The 18,365-nt window shown below is 38.3% G+C and overlaps 1 protein-coding gene across 1 annotated transcript in view; it reads right to left on the bottom strand.

The window, feature by feature from the left end:
• The window catches only part of LOC150077817 (uncharacterized), a 143,433-nt gene extending 126,214 nt beyond the window's left edge, over positions 1 to 17,219 (bottom strand). Inside the window, exon 1 of the mRNA XM_090384227.1 lies at positions 17,000 to 17,219. Coding sequence (XP_090240353.1) covers positions 17,000 to 17,132 — 133 coding nt within the window. The 5' untranslated portion in view covers positions 17,133 to 17,219. The remainder of the gene's footprint in view (positions 1 to 16,999) is intronic.
• Positions 17,220 to 18,365: the final 1,146 nt, after the last annotated feature.

The raw sequence follows: 18,365 nt of genomic DNA, 5'->3' as shown, positions 1-18,365 counted from the left end.
CAGAATCTGTGACAGTTTTACGGTGAAGTTGTGGTGTGGGGGAGGGGGATTGGAAAGATAGTGCCGTATCATTCCCTTTGACTCAGCATTTCTCAAGCCAATTCAAAATTTAGTGGCATTTTAATTGCCATTTACGAAGCATTCGTTGGAGTTATTTTATGTTTCTTTTCGATCATCACAGATTAGCATTCTACATATTCATTAGAAACATCTGTTATTTTACAACTTCCTCTTTTTCACAACAGACCCTAAAATACTCTGATATCATGAATAAGTTGAGGGAGTTAGAAAGCTAGAAAAGTTTTATGGCAGAAAGTTTTATGGCCACTCATTCTTATGTAACTTTAAGAAGTACATAAGAATGAGTGGTGTTCGAAAGGACACCTTTCGACCCTTGAATGGATGTTGGTTAACTGATGCATATGTTTGGATTTGTTTGGAAGAAAGAAGTGGAATTATTGTTCCTTCCCCCACCCCTTACACTGTTTGCTGGACGAAAAACCCGAGTTTCCGGGAGAAAAAACCATGCTACCCTCATCTGAGACCAACTAAATTAGTCACATCGTGAAAAAAAGGCTCATAAAAATTCCTTGCGTCATTGACCGGATTCGAACACAGATCTTTTCCACCCGGTGTGGAGAGGGCAGTGATTACCAACTGTGCTGACCATGAGGGTAATGCTCGCAAGATAGAGCAAACTAATCTTGTGTCTTCAATACTGCCCCACACAGCTGCAAAAAAAAAAAAAAAAAAAAAAAACACAAGAGGGATTTCATGATGAAAGTCTTGTGGTTTAAGGGACTCTACCACTATGGGGGAAAGAATTTTTTGCAGCCCGATTCGTTAAATTTATTTTGTAATCATTTAAACAGAGGAGGTGTAACGGTTTCTTCTAATGGCATGGAGGAGACATCAAGGGTTCAAGAAAACTGATAGTTCGGGGATTCAGGAAAGTCTAAACATGATAGATTCAGGCCAGTGGAAGCAAGTCCCAAAATTACATTTACACATTTTTATAGCCTAGTTTCCAAACTTTATTCTATTTTATCCAGTCAATTAAATTTTTAAATAGTATTTTCCCTTAGATCAGAGAGAACTACATTCTCTAGTCCCTATATACTCAGCAATATTTTTATTTACTTATTATTATTATTATTTATTTTTATAAGAGCGATAGGCATTTTTTATTTAAAGCAAATATGGAAGAAAATTTTCATATCTTGCTGTTGTTAGTAGTAAGCGTAGTATTAAGTACTATAGGTTAGAGAAGTATGATTATTAGTAGTGGCAAATGATGCAAGAAAGCAAGCTCATGAAGGAGAAAGCAAGCTTATTTTGGCTTATGAATCATCAGCCAAAAAAAAAAAAAAAAAAAAAATCCAACGTTACCTGTCCATCCCCTCAAATCCTTTTGTCTAGTTCTTCCTTGAATTAATTCAAACTATCCACTTCCACAACAACTGATGCAGGTTTGTTCCAACAATCCACTAACAATAATCATTATTATTGTTAGACGATTGTAGGAACAAACAATATTGTAATTAATAATGATTATTGTTGGTAACAATAATCATTATTTATTACAATATTGTTATAAATAATTATTACTGTTCCATGTCATTTGCGTTTCTTCTCCAAATAAAGCCGTTTCCTTTTTTCATAGGAAAAAAAAAAAAAGTCTCCAGTGAATCCTTTATTTTCAAATTTTGTTATGCTCTTGCTTTTGTTAAAATGATACACAATCTTTAGAAATTTTATCCAGAGATTTCCTAATTAGGTCTACGATATCAGATTGCATCAGCAGATTTTAAGTGCTCAGACAAAATGGATGCGATTGTCTGAGTGAGTTAGTCTGGATTTTTCGGCCTAAACAGCATGAAGGTTGGCCAGTGAATATACATTTATAAACGAATAATACATATCATTATGTTATTTCTCTCTGTTTGGCAGGGGAGGGGGGTTGCAATCCCGTTACGGGTACTGGTACCAGGTGCACTGGGTAGTTACGTCAGCTTTACTGTTGGTCGAGGAATTCTCTCTCCTACAACAGTGTTACTGGACTAATAAACTTCCCATCAGTCCAACCAAAATGATGCTGTTCAAGTCCAACTTAGATCTCAGAAGACGACCACAAGTTCGATTAAATTATGTGAATACCTATTGTTACTGAGTTTAAATATCTGGGGGCAGTGATGGACCATAGGTTGAGTTTTTTCCCTCATGTTGCTCGCCTTAGTTCCAAGGTTAAATATTTTTCTAGTTCGATAATTCGAATTTCCTGTTCTCAATGGGGCCTTTCTCATAAAACGATTTACCTTTACGATCCCATGCAGTTTATCTTCCCATTATTGTCTATGTGGCAGGAGCATGGTTTCATAGGGCGGTCAACACAAAATTCAAATCTAAACTTAGGGAAGTCATAATCCCACTGTATAGCGCAATTGTAAAACCGAATTTGGAAAACTGTGTTCAAAGGGTGCAAAGACGGGCAACTGGAATGGTGAGATCGGCAAAAGGACGACTTTATGAGGAAAGACTCCGATTATGTGGGCTACAGAGCTTGGCAACCAGGAATCTTAGAGGTGACCGATTGAAGTTTATAAGGCTCAGAGAGAGATTAGTAAAATGAAGGTGGAATTCTCACTCTTGTTTGTTTATTATTTGGTTTTTAGGAGCATTAGCAACTAAGGCCATATTGCTCCGGGGATATGCTGTGGTCATTCCCTGACCTTTCCGCATCCTCCGTATTTGGTGGTGACGGGCTCGAACCCCGGTCTAATCAAGAAGCGTGTGCTACGCACTGCTGCTCCTGCCCACCTGGCTAAGGAGGCGTCCTCACTCTTATAAAGAATTTCAGAACTAGGGGCCATAAATTCAAATTACAGGTGTTGACGTTGAGATTAGATTGTAGGAAGTCTTCTTTAAGCCAGCGAGTCATTGACTGCTGGAACAAGTTGCCCTTGCAGGTAGTTGAGGCTCAAACTCTTTATATTGTTTAAATAAAGTTGAGGCTTTTTATTTATCGTAGCCTGTGATCTTGTGTCATTGATACACACTAAAACCGAGTAGTAGTAGTAATTGAGTGGTAATAGTATTCGCCATATAGTGCAAGGAAGGCACAGGCTTTTGCTGCATTGGCAAAAAAAAAAAAATAAATAAATAAATAAAAAAAAAAATAAATAAATAATAAATAAAATAAAGTAGATAAGAAAATACAAATTATATGCTTCTCTCCTCATACAGATAACTATCCAGTTGACCTTTGAATTTATTCAAACTGTCAGCCTCAACTACCTGTGAGGGCAACTTGTTCCAGTAATCAGCAACTCGCTGGCAAAAAGAAAACTGCCTACTGAAATCTAAACTTCTCTAATTCGAATTTATGGCCCCTAGTTCTGGAATTCTTTATAACAGTGAAAATTCCACCTTCATCCATTCTTCATTTATTTCAGAAATTGAGCTGAATTTGGCCATACATCCTAAAGTGGAGAAAAGAAGATGCTTCAATGAAATTCTTAACACATGGCAGACAAAATGGGATACTACTTTGGATGCTGCTACTAAAAAGTTCTTACCAGAAATAACCTTACTTGAAAAGAAAAAATAGATCTTGGTTCTCTTTTGGACTTGAGGCGTTTTATACGGGTCATGGATCACTCAACGAAAAATTGCATCAACTTGGATCGTTGTTTTTGCGGTGCTAAGAAGAACTGGTCGAAATTCATATTCAAAAAGTATGAAATCTATGAAGATCTTACAACTATCCTATAAACTGCTATCCTGGATCTTTCTCTTGGGCATGAAGATATGCTACTTCAATCCAAACAAAATCTATCCTTCCTTCAGGACTATGCTTCTGCTGTGTTTGCCCGCCGGAAAACTATCTTGTTACTCATAAATAATAGAAATAGTAGTTAGTGTCCTGTACATAGTTTCAGTTTCTCTTTTTCTCTGTGTGTGTTCCTTCTCCTTGAATTTTGTTTTCCTTCTTCTCTGGAGTGAGCCCCTTCCCCCTAAGTGGCCAGAAAAACAACACAATACATACAAACTCACATTAATCAGATATTTGGCAGTAGTACTGTTCTTCACTGAGGTAGAAGGCGGAGCTGGATTGACATTTTAGGAGCCGCCCTTTACGGAAACATATCTAATTATCCAATAGGTGTTCAGTATTGAGACTTTCTCAAGTTCCTTGTAAGTATTCTCCGGGAAGACAATTGCTGCTAGGCTCGTGTGCAGGTTATTTGGCACCATAACGGTGGTTGACATGGTCGTTACTTGTTCCACATCTCTTTGACCTCCTGTCCGTAGCCGAGTGGTCAGGAGCGGGAGTGCAGTAGTACACGCTCTTTGAGTAGACCGGGGTTCAAGCTCCTGACGGCTAAATACGGGCGATCTGCCAACCCGCAATGGACCAGCGTGGCAGATTATGGTCCATTTCCCTCAGCATGAATTGTTGAAGAGGCTTCCATCCTGCAGTGGGTTGATAATGGCTGCACTTTACTTTTTTTTTTTACTTTACTTAGGTTATCCTTCCTGATTCCTCATAGATTTTCTGGCGTTTACTAGTGTTAGGCACCGCTATGTCAATCAGAAAGTTAGCTTTTTCTTTCTTGTCAACGAGGGTTATGGCGAGGTCCTAGTACAGCCTGAATTTATACTTTTAACACTGTACTTTCTATGATCAATAAGTATTTCCTCGCAGGCTTCTGATGACCTGGTGACCTGATCGTGTCTACAAGTGTACTCCGCCTGGGTGATCACCCTGCTTATTATTATTATTAGTAGTAGCAGCAGCATACGATGCAAGAAAGTAAGCTTATAGAGCATCACCAAAAAAAAAAAAAAAAAAAAACTTCCCACATCACCTGTCCACACCCTCTCCAATAATTTGTCTAGTTCTTCCTTGAATTTATTCAAACTACTACTCATTTGGAAGTTTGAACCAACAATCGAAAATTTGAACCAACACTCGCTTGCTGAAGACAAACTTCCACAGATCTATCCTGCAACCATCCTTCCTCAATTTGAATTCATGCTCTCACGTGTGTATTTAGAGCAAGAGGAAGCATGCCATCAACACTGAGCTTGTTTAATCCATTCAGAGCCTTAAACACCTCAATCAGGTCACCTCGCAGGTGTCTAGTCTCCAGACGCTACAATTTGCAGAACTAAAATCCTTTCTTGGGAAGATCATCCTTTTGTTCCCTTCACCAACCTCAGTGACCTTTTATGCACCCGTTCCGTCAGATCTATAACCTTACTAAAATGCGGACTCCAGGCCTGTATACAGCACTCAAGATGCAGCATTCAAGACGTGGCCTTGTAGAATGGGATAATCACCTCCTTATCCCTACTAGGAAAATTCCTATATATATATATATTGACAAAATCCTATGAGTTGTCCTGAAGCCTGTTTGCACTGCTCAGAGAACTTCACATTTAAGTATGAAAACCGCGGTTTTCATAAAAAAAAAAAAATTCTTTTTCGGATAATACAGACGAGGAAAATTGGCAAAACATCTTGTTTTCGTATACTTTTGAAGATGAGCTAAACAAAAATGTGAATAAATATTTATGTGGCAGTATTTTATTTTTTTTTTAAACTTCCGGCAAACACGAATAACATAAGTTAACCAGACAAACTACTAGAATTTTAGAGGGCCTAGATTCTAAATGTGGGAGTTAGGATTATTTTATGAGGAAATTTAGTTCCTAAGTTTACCTACCACAGACTTTCTTCATAATAAAAACATTATGGATGATTGGTTATTTGGTGGCGCATTGAAACAAGGGTGTATGGCAAACACATGACGAATACCATGAAAAATTACATAAACGTACAGACAAAAATAACAGAACCATGAAATATTGAACGAAAGCAGTTACTTCAAAACAACACATCAAGAGACGAAAGATAATTATTGTTGGCTGAATCTTTGTCATCATTTCAGACTTGTTTTCTGTTTACAATGTCATTGCTGTCAACAGCTTTAACACAGCTAGCTCAAATCGCTTTCACATCATATTAAGGAAGGATTTCTTATTATTCTTTGCACCAAATGTTCATCAGCTAGTCCTTGTTTCGTTTTTAACTAAAGTAAACACTGTTTACTTTCAGATAAACAGTAACTGTAGACTACTATACAAGAAACAAACTGATTTTATGCGTACTTTATTTGGAAGCAAATTATTGATTTCATCAGAAAGTCAATTTTAGAAAGAATATTAATTCGATTCAACACACTGTACTAACAGATTCTGTTCTTTTCTTTGGGAATTGAGTTAAGCAATTGCCCAAAACAAAGCAGACCCCAGTAAGCCACAACAGCTATTGACAACCCCAATGCACGCATACCAAAATGCAAGAGGGGATGAAAACAAGCTTATAACAGCATCAGCGAAAAAAAAAAAAAAAAAACGCTTCCCATATTACTTGTCGATCCTCTTGTGCAACTGTAGGAATGTTATCCCAAAAGTAAAGTACAGTGCGCTGCTCCTCACTCCATACGCTTGCGAAACTGGGATATGGAGTGAGATGAATGGTGATATTGCTTCAGGTTAGTTTCAGACGAAAGATCTTTTATCAAAGTTGGTAATTTATGTGGTCAAGGTCTCAAGCCTCAAAAGGTCATCACCATCCGATTTATTGACAGATGAACAATAGACAAAGCGTAAAGAAATTGCACGTTACAGACGACAAGGCGAAGGGTTTTTAAAACACAGACACGCAACTTTGAAACTGAACTGAATGAACAATCGGCTCAGTAGAAGCAGCCATCTTCGTCACGTCCCTCTAAATATCGTAATGAGGGACATCATTGTTGCTAATCTTGTGCCACTTGGAAGATCGGTAATTAGAGATTAACATGCAACATTCGTCAGAAATAAGATCAAAACTTCGTCAGAGACGACCAAAGATGTTGGAAGCTGGGGTTCTCGTACTCCAGGACAACCCACGACCTCACTTATATCACACCATCTATACAGCTTATTTTCACCGCTTACAAGTGGGAAGCACTCCCTCGCCTCTTTATAATGTAATAAGCGTCCTTACGATTCCGATCTATTCCTCATCTCAATGCGCTTGCTTGGACAACGATTTTTGTCTTTAGAAGAGTTGAGTGCAGCCATTACCCGATCCAGTTTTACTTTCTGACAAAAACTTCTAATCTTACAAATATATTTTATATTTATACTTAGGGTATCCCCCTAAGTATACATATAGGATATATTTATGAGATTAGACTTTTTTTTGTAAAAAGGCATCTACAACAGTAGGCCTAGTTGTTTTAAGTATAACATTATGGTGCGCAAAGACGTTAAAATGTACATAATTGCGGATATACAGTATTAGTATTGGTAGTGGTAAAAGATGCAAGAAAGCAACCTTATACAGCATCAGAGAGGAAAAAAGCACTTCCCATATTACCTGTCAATCTCCCTCTACTAGTCTTGTCTAGTTCTTCTTTGGATTTATCCAAACTACCCACCCACTTCTACAAGACCAGATGGAAGCTTGTTTCAATAATCAACTACCTGCTGGCTGAAAGCAAATTTCCACACATCTGTTCTACAATCACCCTTCCTCAATATGAATTTAAGTCTCCTCATGTGTATAATCTGAGCAAGGATTCCATCAGCACTGGGCTTAATCAATCCATTCAAAACCTTAAACACCTCAATCAGATAACTTCGCGCGTGCTTAGTCTCCAGACGCGGCAATTTCCAGAATTGAACCCTTTCTTGTTCTAAGACAACCCTTTTGTTCCCTTCATCAATCTCGTTGCTCTTCTCTGAACCCGTTCTAACAGATCCACATTCTTTCTAAAATAAGACTTCCAGACCTTTATGCAGTACCGAATGTATCGCCTAACCATTGTCTTATACAACGGAATAATCACCTCCTTATCCCTACTGGCAAAATTCCTGTATATCACTGACAACACTCCATGCAGCTTGTCTGCACTGCTCGAAGAACTTCATATCTGAGTGCAAAATTACCCCCAAGGTCTTTTTTCCTTTTCCACTACTCTCAATGGTACCACAAGGTTGGTACATTAACCTGAGATTACTCTTATCCATATGAAGTACTTTGCATTTGTCATTGTTAAACTCCAACTACCACTTCTCAGCCCATCCGCCTAATTTTATTAGATCTTGTCAATCTTGGTATTAATTCTGCCAAAATTGCAGTAGCATAGCCTGATTACTCACATTAACCACCCTGCCAACCTTAGTATCATTTCCAAACTCAGACATACGCAGATCGGACAAAGGGTACCAATATGGAATGCATGTATTTTCTTTCCAGTGTAATGTACTGAAAATCTTGTGGAAGTATTCTATATGATCAGCTTCGGGTTAAAAAGGCTGGTGACAAATTGGATGGGAGCCCTTTAAGAAAATCGACAGCTGTAGATTTGTTTACGTGCGTTTCTAAACTTTTAGTGTATTGCATTTTAAAATCACATAAAAACCCTTTAAGCGGGTGCCACAAATATCACGGCAGCAAACTTTCAATGGATAAAGTACACCAATCAGTTTCTGGGAATAAAACGGCAGAGAAATCGTTGAAGATGGAAACTTCAAAGTTTCATTCTTAATTCTGACATCATATTTGATTGCCCTCGTGGGTAGCACAGTTGGTAGATTCTCCATTTTCCCCACACGAGGTGGAAAAGATCCGAGTTAGAGTCCCGTCGACGACGTGAGGAATTGTTTGGGTTAGTTAGTCTCAGGCGAAGGTAGCATGGTTTTTTCTCCAGGAAACTCGGGTGTTTCGCCCAGCAAACAGAAACTCGACCACGCAATTTACAGAGAGTATATACGGGGCAATATGGCCTTAGTCGATAATGCTAAAACCCTACTACAACAGCAACACCGTATTTCATTTTTAAAAAAAAAAAAATTGAGTTCTTCGAAATGTTGCAAGCTTAATGAAATGACTTGGAGAATATTCATAACGCCAAGATACTTCATGAAGAGTAAATTATCGTATCCATCTTTAAGGTGAACATTGAGAATCTGTAGAAAATAAAATCAGAGAAGAACTTCATCCAGCAGCCACTTCATGCTTTTGTAATATTCTAATTGGGACTGTTATGCGATTTTATCCCCAGAATTGGGATTAGACTGAAGTCTTTCGTTTTTAATAATCTCATTCTTATCGGAAAAGCTGCAGATACTGAATGGCTTTTCTATCAGTGACTGTAATATGCAGTTGCACGACTGAAGTGACTACGTCATACTCCATGTTACTCTATCACTATGACACAAATCACTATCCTACATCACACCTGTTTACAGAATACATTATCTGCGCAAGTACACGTGTCGGACCAGATGTTTCCCTTCCATGGTTTACAGTACTTCAACGAGAAGTAGAAGTTAAGTCAAATTTGCACAATTTCAGTAGTCTCTTCATAAAAATTATATAAAACAACGCTCAAGTGCAGTGCTATTGAAACTAAAACTGTTACATAACTTTGAATGTAATAAAATACGAGTATTCACATTAACTTCAAGAAAACATTAATACGAAATATACTCATACGCTTGCTTTCTTGCATCACATGCCTCTACTACTATTATTCCTAGGATTTACAGCATCTACCCCTGGCCACCTGATTCACCAGATCTATAACCAATTTAAAATATCTGTGATGTGTTAGAAATGGCAGTTCAGCTTCGCAGTTCTCTGCTTACCACAATTAATCAGGCCAAGCCTTGAGTACTGCATACAGGTCTGGAGACCTCATTTTAGGAAGGATGTAGAGTTGCTTAAGCGAGTACAGAGAAGGGCAAAAAGGTTGGTGAGGGAAACGAAGAGATCCTCTACCAAGAAAGGCTAAAGACGCTGCAAATTGCAGCGTCTGGAGATTAGGTACCTTCGAGGTGATTTGATTGAGGTATACAGGGTGTCTCAAAAATATTGGTACAAATGTTTAGGGGAGGTAGATAGCATCTAAAGAAAGGTGAATCGCATAGGAACCCATAACTGGAAACGTCACCGTAAGTCGGTAGACGGTTTCTCCAAGAAAGTGTTCAAGACTTGAATTTTCCAGCCTGTGTTTTGTTCTTGGATGAGGCTTATTTCACTCGGGAAGGCTTATTCAATCAGCACAATGCTCATGTGTGGGCTCACGATAACCCACACGGTGTGCAACCCCATGCGGCACAACATCGCTTCGCAATAAATGTTTGGGCAGGTATGGTCGGTGGCTGCTTAGTCGGCCCATACTTGTTACCATCCCGCATGAACTCCCCTAAATATCGGATCTTTCTTGAACAAGTTCTACCAGAGTTACTTGACGATGTTCCAGCAAATGTGAGACGCAACATTTGGTTTCAACATGACGGGGCGCCTGCCCATTATGAAAGGCGTGTTCGTGACCATTTGAACAGGCGTTTTGGGCGTCGATGGATTGGCCGTGGTGGACCGGTTGCCTGACCCCTACGCTCACCTGATTTATCGAGCCTTGATTTCTTTCTGTGGGGGCCCTCAAATCATCGTGTATGAATCGCCTGTGGAGACGGAAATGGATCGCGTGGAGAGACTCGTCTGCGCTGCTGCTACTGTCAAAGAAACTCCAGGTGTGTTCGACCGTGCCCACCAATCCATGCTGCGCCTGTGTCATGCATGCATCGCGTCTCATGGTGGAACCTTTGAGCATCTGTTGTAACATCATGAAATGCATCCATCTCGTACTCCATTGTTAATATTATGTCAAATAAATGTTTGCCACTAATTACTGTCTTGTGTCATTTCTGCTTCTTGTGCGTCTGCTACTACTTTCCCGTGACGTTTCCGGTTATGGGTTCCTATGCGATTCACACTCCTTTAGATGTTACCTACCTCCCCTAAACGTTTGTACCAATATTTTTGAGACACCCTGTATAAGACCTTGAATGGGTTGAGTAGGCTCAATTCTGATGGGATTCTTTCTCTTGCTCAGATTACGAACCTGATGGGGCATAAATTCAAATTTATTTGCCTTTAGCCAGCAGGTAGTTGATTGCTGGAACAAGCTCCCATCTGTCGGTGTGGAAATTGATAGCTTAAATAAATTCAAGGAGGAACTGGGCAAACTTTTAGAGAGAATTGATGTGCGAAATTTTTTTTTTTTTTTTTTTTGCCTGATGCTACATAAGCTTGCTTTCTTGCATCACATGCCTCTACTACAACAGCTGACCAGTATCCTGATGGAAGAATGCCCAAATCTGGAGCTAGACTCCCTCAGACACCTAACAGAACCCATGCCACATGTACGGGCTGCAATTCGCCAAAAGGTGACCCTACCAGGTATTGAATAAAGATTTCTAATGTTTTGGTTAGTGAGTGTATAAGACTAAAATATTTAAGGGCAAAGGCCTCAATGCTATGAGGTAGAATGACTAACATGTAGGTTAGTGCAAATACATCATTTTAACATAGCTATCTATGATTGAATAAATTGAAGCAAGTACAAATTATTGGAGGGGATAATATTAATGCTAAAATTATTCAAAGATGCAGGATAAAAATGTTAAGAACGTCGCACAAAGTGGTTTCCTGGATTTTTCCAACAGGCTAATCGTGCTACATACACTCTCGACTAAAAGACTGGAATCACAGCGCATGACAAGTTTTCGTTAATTTTTTTGCTAATTAGCTAAGACAATGTGAGGTTTAATATAAAAAAAAACAATACATTACAAAGTATTCCAAGATTTTTATTAAGCATTGAAAAATTCATAAAAAAATATTGAAATGATTAATATTAACAACTGTACTGATCTTTCATCAAATTATCCTCCACGAGATTTTATCACTACCCTACACAGATGGGGCACTCTGGCAAGTAATTTTATAATAGTGTCTTGACTAATATTATTCCTAGTAATCTACAAAACTTCCAATAAGTTTTGTGAAGGAAGGCAGACTTCACGGTCTAGAATCTAGATGATCCCATAAAAGCTTTATTGGGTTTAAGTCATGCGACTGGGAAAGTCCCTGCACAGCTTAGAACCATGCTACGGATCATTCTCTTGTTGTAATATAAAATGTCTTCCACAAAGTCGAAGTCCAGAAGATACTGCATTATGTTCAAGAATATTTTTATAGCTTTCTTTTCTTAAAATTCCTTCAATTCTGACGATGTCACCCACTCCAGAAAAACGGAAGAAAACCCAAATCATGATGAAACCACCACCATGCTTGAATGTAGGGACTAAACAATGTGGCACCAGTTTTTCTTCACTTAATCGTCTTGCATAAACTATGCTTAGACTCAAAAATTTCAAATTCATCCTCCACAATAGGTTTTTCCACTCTTCAGTTGTCCAATGTTGATGGCTCTTAGTCCAAGCCTTTTCTTTCTTTCAATAACGTTTTCGGACCGCTAAAAAACGGATGAAGTCCTACTTATTTAAGACGGATGTAGTCACGGGAGTTCCTCTATTCCTACTGAACTCAGCTCGGATTTCAGGTGCAGTAAGCCATCGATTGCGTTCGGAAATCAGTATTATGGTCTTATCTTGTGCTTCCGTTGCTCCAGCGTCGTCCTGATCGTGATTTGTCTTTAAACTGCCAGTCTCCTTGAACCATCGAATGGTAGTTGGTACTTCTTTAAATGGAACACCTAGTTTCCTTGCCAATAATTCTCATGGTATGACTTTCTGTATACAGAGTTATAATAGCACTAATTTTTTTCAAAACTCAGTTCGTTGCCATGCTTATCAAGAAACACACAGAAAATTTACACCAAACACTCTTTCTGAATGACAGCTGTTCAATTTTATGTTACAGTTCTTATTCCTCAATTTATATTATTGCAAAACACTCTAGAATCATCTACAATCTTCTATAATATTGAAAGAATACTCCCACTTTCTAGAGGGAGTATTCTTTCAATATTATATTTCGAACAAGTCACGTCGCAGGAGACTTGTTCGAAAAATTTACGCAGGATCAGAGCTTCCTAAGAAAAGTGATCATTGGAGATGGGAGTTCCCCTACGACCCAGAGACCAAGGTGGAATCATCTGAATGGCACGCAAAAATTTCCCCAAGGCTCAAGAATTGTCAAATCATCTACAAAGTTCAGGAATCTTCTACAATATTCTACCACATTCAGGAGTCTTCTACATCTTTCTGAAATATTCCAGAATATTCTAGAAATTTCATAAATATTAAGTGTTTGGATTTTTATACATAACATAAAATATTTTAATAAAAATTTATGAACAAGTTGGTCCTATTTTAATAAAAACTTTGAAAATTAAGAAAAATGAAACGTGATTCCAAACTTTTAGGTGGGAGTGTATTTCAGTACTGACTGATACCTCTTGGGGCTCCAATTAACGACTGTTTGGAATTTGGAGACTTAAAAATTAAGGAATGGAGAATCCACGTGAAAGACAAAAGAAAATCCCAATTACAGTTAGCACTTCAATACCAATTTTAATTTCTAAAAAGGTTCGCAGCAACAAAAAGGGACACATTTAAAATCGAGATCAGTAGCTCATCGTAAGGTAATTCATACAAACGTCAGATCAATGACCGCAAAAAGGCGCAACGAATATATTACGAAACTCCAGTGGCAACAGCCAATGACGAAATCACCTCTCATGGAGAAGTAACAGCTTGGAGGACAGCTGTTTGGAAGTTGTCTTCTGAAAAGGGATTTCGGTTGAGATTTGAACAAATAAGTACATTTTTAAAACGCTTTCTCCATATAATGTTATCGTATTTGTATAAAAAGTCATTAGCTGAGCAATTTAATGGCCCTCTGGATCCATGAACTTGGTCTATGGAAGCGTTTTTGATAGTGCTAGGAACGAGTTTCGAAAGTTAAGTATTGACTGATTTTAATTTCAAATGCAAGAACTTGGTCAAGGGTAGAAAGAAAACAGTTGCTTCTCCATGCTTAATTATGAAACTATTCTCTAAGGAGGACGCAATCTTCTTCCGAAATATGAATAAACCAGGACAAATCTCTCAATTTTGAACCCTAAAATACTGGTTGGAAACCAGTTGGATTGTGGGTCCATAGCAGTTTCTGCAAAATATGATTAATAAATATTGAACTTCGATATCTATACAACTTTTGAATCGAGATTCAATTGGACGTTGTATTATATGCTGTACAGAAAGCCATGTTTGATGTTCTGAATTCTGTTTGAGCGAAGATATTAGTCGGTGACAATACCAACATCATAGAAAAATGAATTTTTTTTATACAGTATATATAATTATTTTAAAACCAGAATAGTAAGGATGAGCCCATTTTACTTTTAAAAAAATGAGAACGAACTTGCAGTCTAGTTGGGACGAAGTCTGAGGAATTGATCTCTCAATCCAGGATATGGTGCAAAAACCCTAGCAACCGTCCTGACAGGTTTTTGCATCCCCCCCCAGAGGGTGGGTATGCACCCCACCAATGCATCACTTGATAGGTCAGTGAAGATTTAATTCGCACGATTAGGATTGTCAAATAGTGATCCAATAAAATGAAAAATAAAGAATTTAAAGAGCTTTTTTTCAAACAGTATATTTATGGTCAGTGCTGAATTCGGGGAAAGGAATGATTGAGGAAGAACTCCTATGAGCACCACCCCCCAACAATCCCAGAGTGCATAATGAAAACAGCTTCAACCAGAACTGAAATAATATTAACTTTAAAATCAACAAGTTAGTTAGTGTACAAAGTTTCCAGGCTTGTTGTCGGACAATCACATGGACTACAAGAAAGCAGTCGCAGCTGACTTGTTCGAAAAATTTACGCAGGATCCGAGCTTCCTAAGAAAAGTGGTCATTGGAGATGGGAGTTCGCTTACGACCCAGAGACCAAGGTGGAATCATCTGAATGGCACGCAAAGATTTCCCTAGGACCCAAGAAGTCTCGTGCAACAAAATCCAACGTCAAAATCATGCTGATCGTTTTTTTTTTTTTCGATGACAAGAGCATATCCACCACGAATTTCTAAGTGGGATGGGGGGGGGGGGAGAAGCATTACTGCTGCTTACTACGTTGAGGTTTTGAAAACTGTGTGAGAATGTGAGGCGAAGGCGACCTCAAAAATGGAAAGATGGCTGGGTCCTACACCATGACAACGCACCCGGTCACACGGTGATGACAATTCAGCAGTTCTTGGCTGCAAAAATAAATCACAGTCATACAGCAGCCTTCCTACTCCCCCGACCTTGTATCGTCTAACTTCTGGCTGTTCCCTAAACTAAAAATGGGGATTCGGGGTCATCGCTTCGCTACAATGGATGACATCAAAGAAAACGCCGAAGTGGCTCTATGTGCGCTAAAAAAAATACGATTTTAAAGAATGTTTCAAAGCTTGGAAAGACAGATGGAAAAAGTGTGCCCGTGCGCAGAAGGAAGCTACTTTGAAGGTTGGACATTTAACTGCTTTTAAAGTACAGGCGAACAAAAAATTTATTTTGTTAACAATTTTATTTTTAGTAATTTAAAAACAATCATCGCTTGAGGTATTCGTTCAGGGATTTCCCCCTCCTCCCACCGCTGTTCGCATTGTAACGAGCAGTCAAATAAAGGAAGTTCATTGGGAGATAACCTTGAGGAAGACAGAACAATTTCTTCAACATGTGGCACTAATATAAGGAGGCAGATTACACAACCGAAGCTATGAAGCAACGTCTATCCGGAGAGAAAGAAAAAAGATAATAAGCATATCGCAGCTCAAGGCCTAGCACTTGCGAGTTGTCTCCACTCAGAGTGTTATCACAGGAAGCAGTTATCGAAGGGTTCTCCCCTCTTCCCCCCTCGGCACCATGTTGTTTTGTCTAGCCTTTTTGAGATGAGGATCGAGTGGCATAACTCGTCACGAACGCGAATGATAACGTTGCGGACGGAGACACCAAAGGCGGGGCAAGAGGGGCAGTGGCCCCAAGAGCAAACTACGGGAATGGAAGAATTTCCTGTTAACAAGTTGCTGCTGATTTTTTTTTTTACCCTCTACCTTTTACAAGATGAAAGGGCAGTGTTCAGCTTGGTGAGCACCTTTTATAATAAGGTAAAAAAAAAAAAAGTAATGAGACTGAATTTAAATAAGACAAAATGTGGATAAGGAAAATATTTTCCTATTCGTCTCCCTCAAAATAAGGGACCGATTACATTTGTTAGAGCCTTCATACAAGCTTTGGAAAGACATGGAAAACTCATCTGCTGTGATGGTATTTATTGCTGATGTCACATTTTTCTGAATGTCAAACTATATCAAATCGGAGTCCTTCCATTCTCAATTTCAACTTGGGAAACAGAAAGTCTGCTGGAGCCAAATCCTAGGAGTAAGGAGGATGACGAAAAATCCATGCGATCACCATGGATTGTATAAGCGATCATACTGGAAGCACCAACTCTCGTTCCCAGTAATAATGCGGTTTAAGAAACCAGGTTCATTATCAGCTGTTTGAACAAAATCCTTGCAAGCATTGAATCGTTTGAGTTTTCCTTCATCACGCAAAGAGTGGAGAACTCACTGGAACTTTTCTCCCAGCTTTACACAACTTGACGTTGATCTGTTGTTCCATTCTTTATCCAATGGTGATGTTAGACACTATGCACCTTAAAGCCAACTGGTTGGGGTTGGCGAGACTACCAAGGTCACAATTCTCTGCTTCTCTAGTGCCCATTCCTGGAGCGATACTCGCGATAGATATTTTTTTTTTTTTTTTTTTTTAATTCAGTGATTACTTCTTTTTCCGCACTATAGTTGATGTCCAAAATCTAAGAAGGGTAAATTCCGTGTCCTCACCAAATTTATTATTTAAATAAATAATTTTAACAATATTATTTTTATACTTTGATCATAAAAGTAACTACAACTCAAAATGGAAATGTTAAAAGCCTTACAGTGAGAAAATGTCCAATTCCTGTAAAATTTCCTCAATCAGAATTATTTATTCCCCCATCTCCTCACGACTGAATCAATTTCTGCGAATGCCCCTGAATTTGATATGGTAATAAACTGAAAAAATCACTCACCTAAAGACTGGGTATTCGAGTTTTGAACATCCAAGTTGGGCACTCCATTAAAATCCGGATCGTCGGGATCGGGGTCAAAAATAAATACTTCCGCGTCGTAGTTAGGGTAGACAGACCTTCCTATCATCATCATCAGGTCGAAATCGAGTTAAAACTAAAACCTCGGCTTAGTTCGCTTACAGCAGCAACCTCTGATACTGTCAGATTTACTGATTCGATGGAAAGCTAAAACAAAACAAGGTAGAACAAATTTATCCAGTCTATGGTAACAGGTGGACAATAGCTACATATTGAATGCAATTCAACGTATACGAAGGTAGTTTACGTCATTTATTGTGAAACGCAGGCCAAACTATTACAAAACATTATGAAATGTAGCGTGTTTCGCATCCAAATCTATAAATCTTCATAAATCTATCCATAGGATGGAGACAAAAAGTAAGTGGAGTGTCGTTTTGCTCTATCATTCTATGACAATTTGTTGGTTTTATTTTAAACATAAGCAAATATGTTTATAAAACTCTACAGTGTTTGAATCCCAATATAGAAATGGGATATTCCTAATAATTTAATTTTAATAAATCAGTATAACATTTTTTTTTGTATTCCAAATAATGTGTCAAAATCGTGACAAATTAAGTATATTATCTTTCTTCCCCTAACTAGCAGTTTCCTTGACCCTTACAGTATCCTCAGTGATACTGGCAAAAATCCTTACACCACCTTTGTTCAAAAAAAAAAAAAAAAATTGTGACAAATGAGGTATATTTTGAATTATAATTTAAGGTGATTTTTTTCTCCAAAATGGGAGAGAAAAGTAACAAATTGAAAGCGAACAGTTTCAGTTATATTATTTTGAAACAACTTCTAATATTCTTTCATCTAAATTGATAACCCAGTTGAAAAAATAAAAAGGATTATAATAATAGGTGAGATCACATGAGGCGTCTGTATAAAAGTATCTGTAAACTGCTTCTAGAGACACTTCATATCGTACACTGCTCGACAGAATTTACAAAACAAGTAGAAAACGTGCTGTAACTCGTACAGCTTGCGATAAAGCTGGACAAAACATGGTGTACCACAGAATAACGATGAAATGAGAAAACAGTGAAAACTTCGGACACGAATAAGGGAGATTTATAGAGGTTGTATAAGAATTACCAAAAAGGTCACATTGCAAAAAAGTCGACAGAAGATGCTCGAAAATATGGTCACATCACATCAGTACGGTGTATGATCCCTTCCAGAAGCTAAACAGGCCTGGCAACGGTAAGCCATCTCGATATAAGGGTGAATACAAGATTCTGTGGCAACCAATCCCATTCTTCCACCAGCGCAGACCTTAGTTGACCAAATGACCAAG

The sequence above is a fragment of the Mastigoproctus giganteus genome, chromosome 11, assembly GCF_048544385.1.
Source record: "Mastigoproctus giganteus isolate SK-2022 chromosome 11, ASM4854438v1, whole genome shotgun sequence".
Classification (NCBI taxonomy): domain Eukaryota; kingdom Metazoa; phylum Arthropoda; class Arachnida; order Uropygi; family Thelyphonidae; genus Mastigoproctus; species Mastigoproctus giganteus.
The sequence above is the reverse complement of the archived record's forward strand: the minus strand, read 5'-3'. Positions and strand labels throughout refer to the sequence as shown.